Source organism: Myotis davidii, unplaced genomic scaffold, assembly GCF_000327345.1.
Source record: "Myotis davidii unplaced genomic scaffold, ASM32734v1 scaffold118, whole genome shotgun sequence".
Taxonomy (NCBI): domain Eukaryota; kingdom Metazoa; phylum Chordata; class Mammalia; order Chiroptera; family Vespertilionidae; genus Myotis; species Myotis davidii.
The window spans coordinates 3,613,443-3,614,417 of NW_006290441.1; the positions used below are offsets into that span (position 1 = coordinate 3,613,443).

At 45.7% G+C, this 975-nt stretch overlaps 1 protein-coding gene across 1 annotated transcript; it reads left to right on the forward strand.

Moving 5' to 3' along the window:
- On the forward strand, positions 1-975 carry LOC102756576 (olfactory receptor 10A3). Its single transcript, XM_006763498.2, has one exon. The coding sequence runs from the start codon at positions 22-24 to the stop codon at positions 964-966; it is 945 nt and encodes a 314-aa protein (XP_006763561.1). The 5' UTR covers positions 1-21; the 3' UTR covers positions 967-975.

The window sequence follows — 975 nt, forward strand, 5'->3', positions numbered from 1 at the left end:
AGTATATACTCCCCTACCAAAATGAAAAGGCAGAATCAAAGCTCTGTGGTTGAATTCATTCTCTTGGGCTTTTCTAACTTTCCTGAGCTCCAAGAGCAGCTCTTTGGGGTTTTCTTGGTTGTTTACCTGGCGACCCTGATAGGAAATGCCATCATCACAGTCATCATCTCCCTGGAACAGAGCCTCCACGTTCCCATGTACCTGTTCCTCCTGAACTTGTCTGTGGTGGATGTGAGTTTCAGTGCAGTCATTATGCCTCAAATGCTGGTGGTTCTCTCCACTGAGAAAACGTCAATTTCATTTGCGAGTTGTTTTGCACAGATGTATTTCATTCTTTTCTTTGGTGGGGCTGAATGCTTTCTCCTGGGGGCAATGGCTTATGACAGATTTGCTGCAATCTGCCATCCTCTGAGCTACCCAACGCTTATGAACAAAAGGGTTTTCATGAAATTAGTAATGTTCTCATGGGTCTCAGGGGTCATGGTGGCTACTGTGCAGACTACGTGGGTTTTTGGTTTTCCCTTTTGTGGCCCCAGTGAAATCAATCATCTCTTCTGTGAGACGCCCCCAGTGCTGGAGCTTGCATGTGCAGACACCTTTCTGTTTGAAATCTATGCATTCACTGGCACCATTTTGATCGTCATGGTTCCTTTCTTGTTGATACTCTTGTCTTACATTCAAATCCTCTTTGCCATCCTGAAGATGCCATCAACCACTGGGAGGCAAAAGGCCTTTTCCACCTGTGCCTCCCATCTCACGTCTGTCACCCTCTTCTATGGCACAGCCAGTATGACTTACTTACAACCCAAATCTGGCTACTCCCCAGAAACCAAGAAACTGATGTCATTGGCTTACACATCGCTTACACCTCTGCTGAATCCACTGATCTACACCTTGCGAAACAGTGAGATGAAAAGAGCTTTGATGAAACTCTGGCGAAGAAAAGTAGATTTGCACACATTCTGACAGTGCTGG

Bases quoted from the DNA above. Each gene is read 5' to 3' on its own strand.
- LOC102756576 (XM_006763498.2), top strand. From the start codon at position 22: ATGAAAAGGCAGAATCAAAGCTCTGTGGTTGAATTCATTCTCTTGGGC.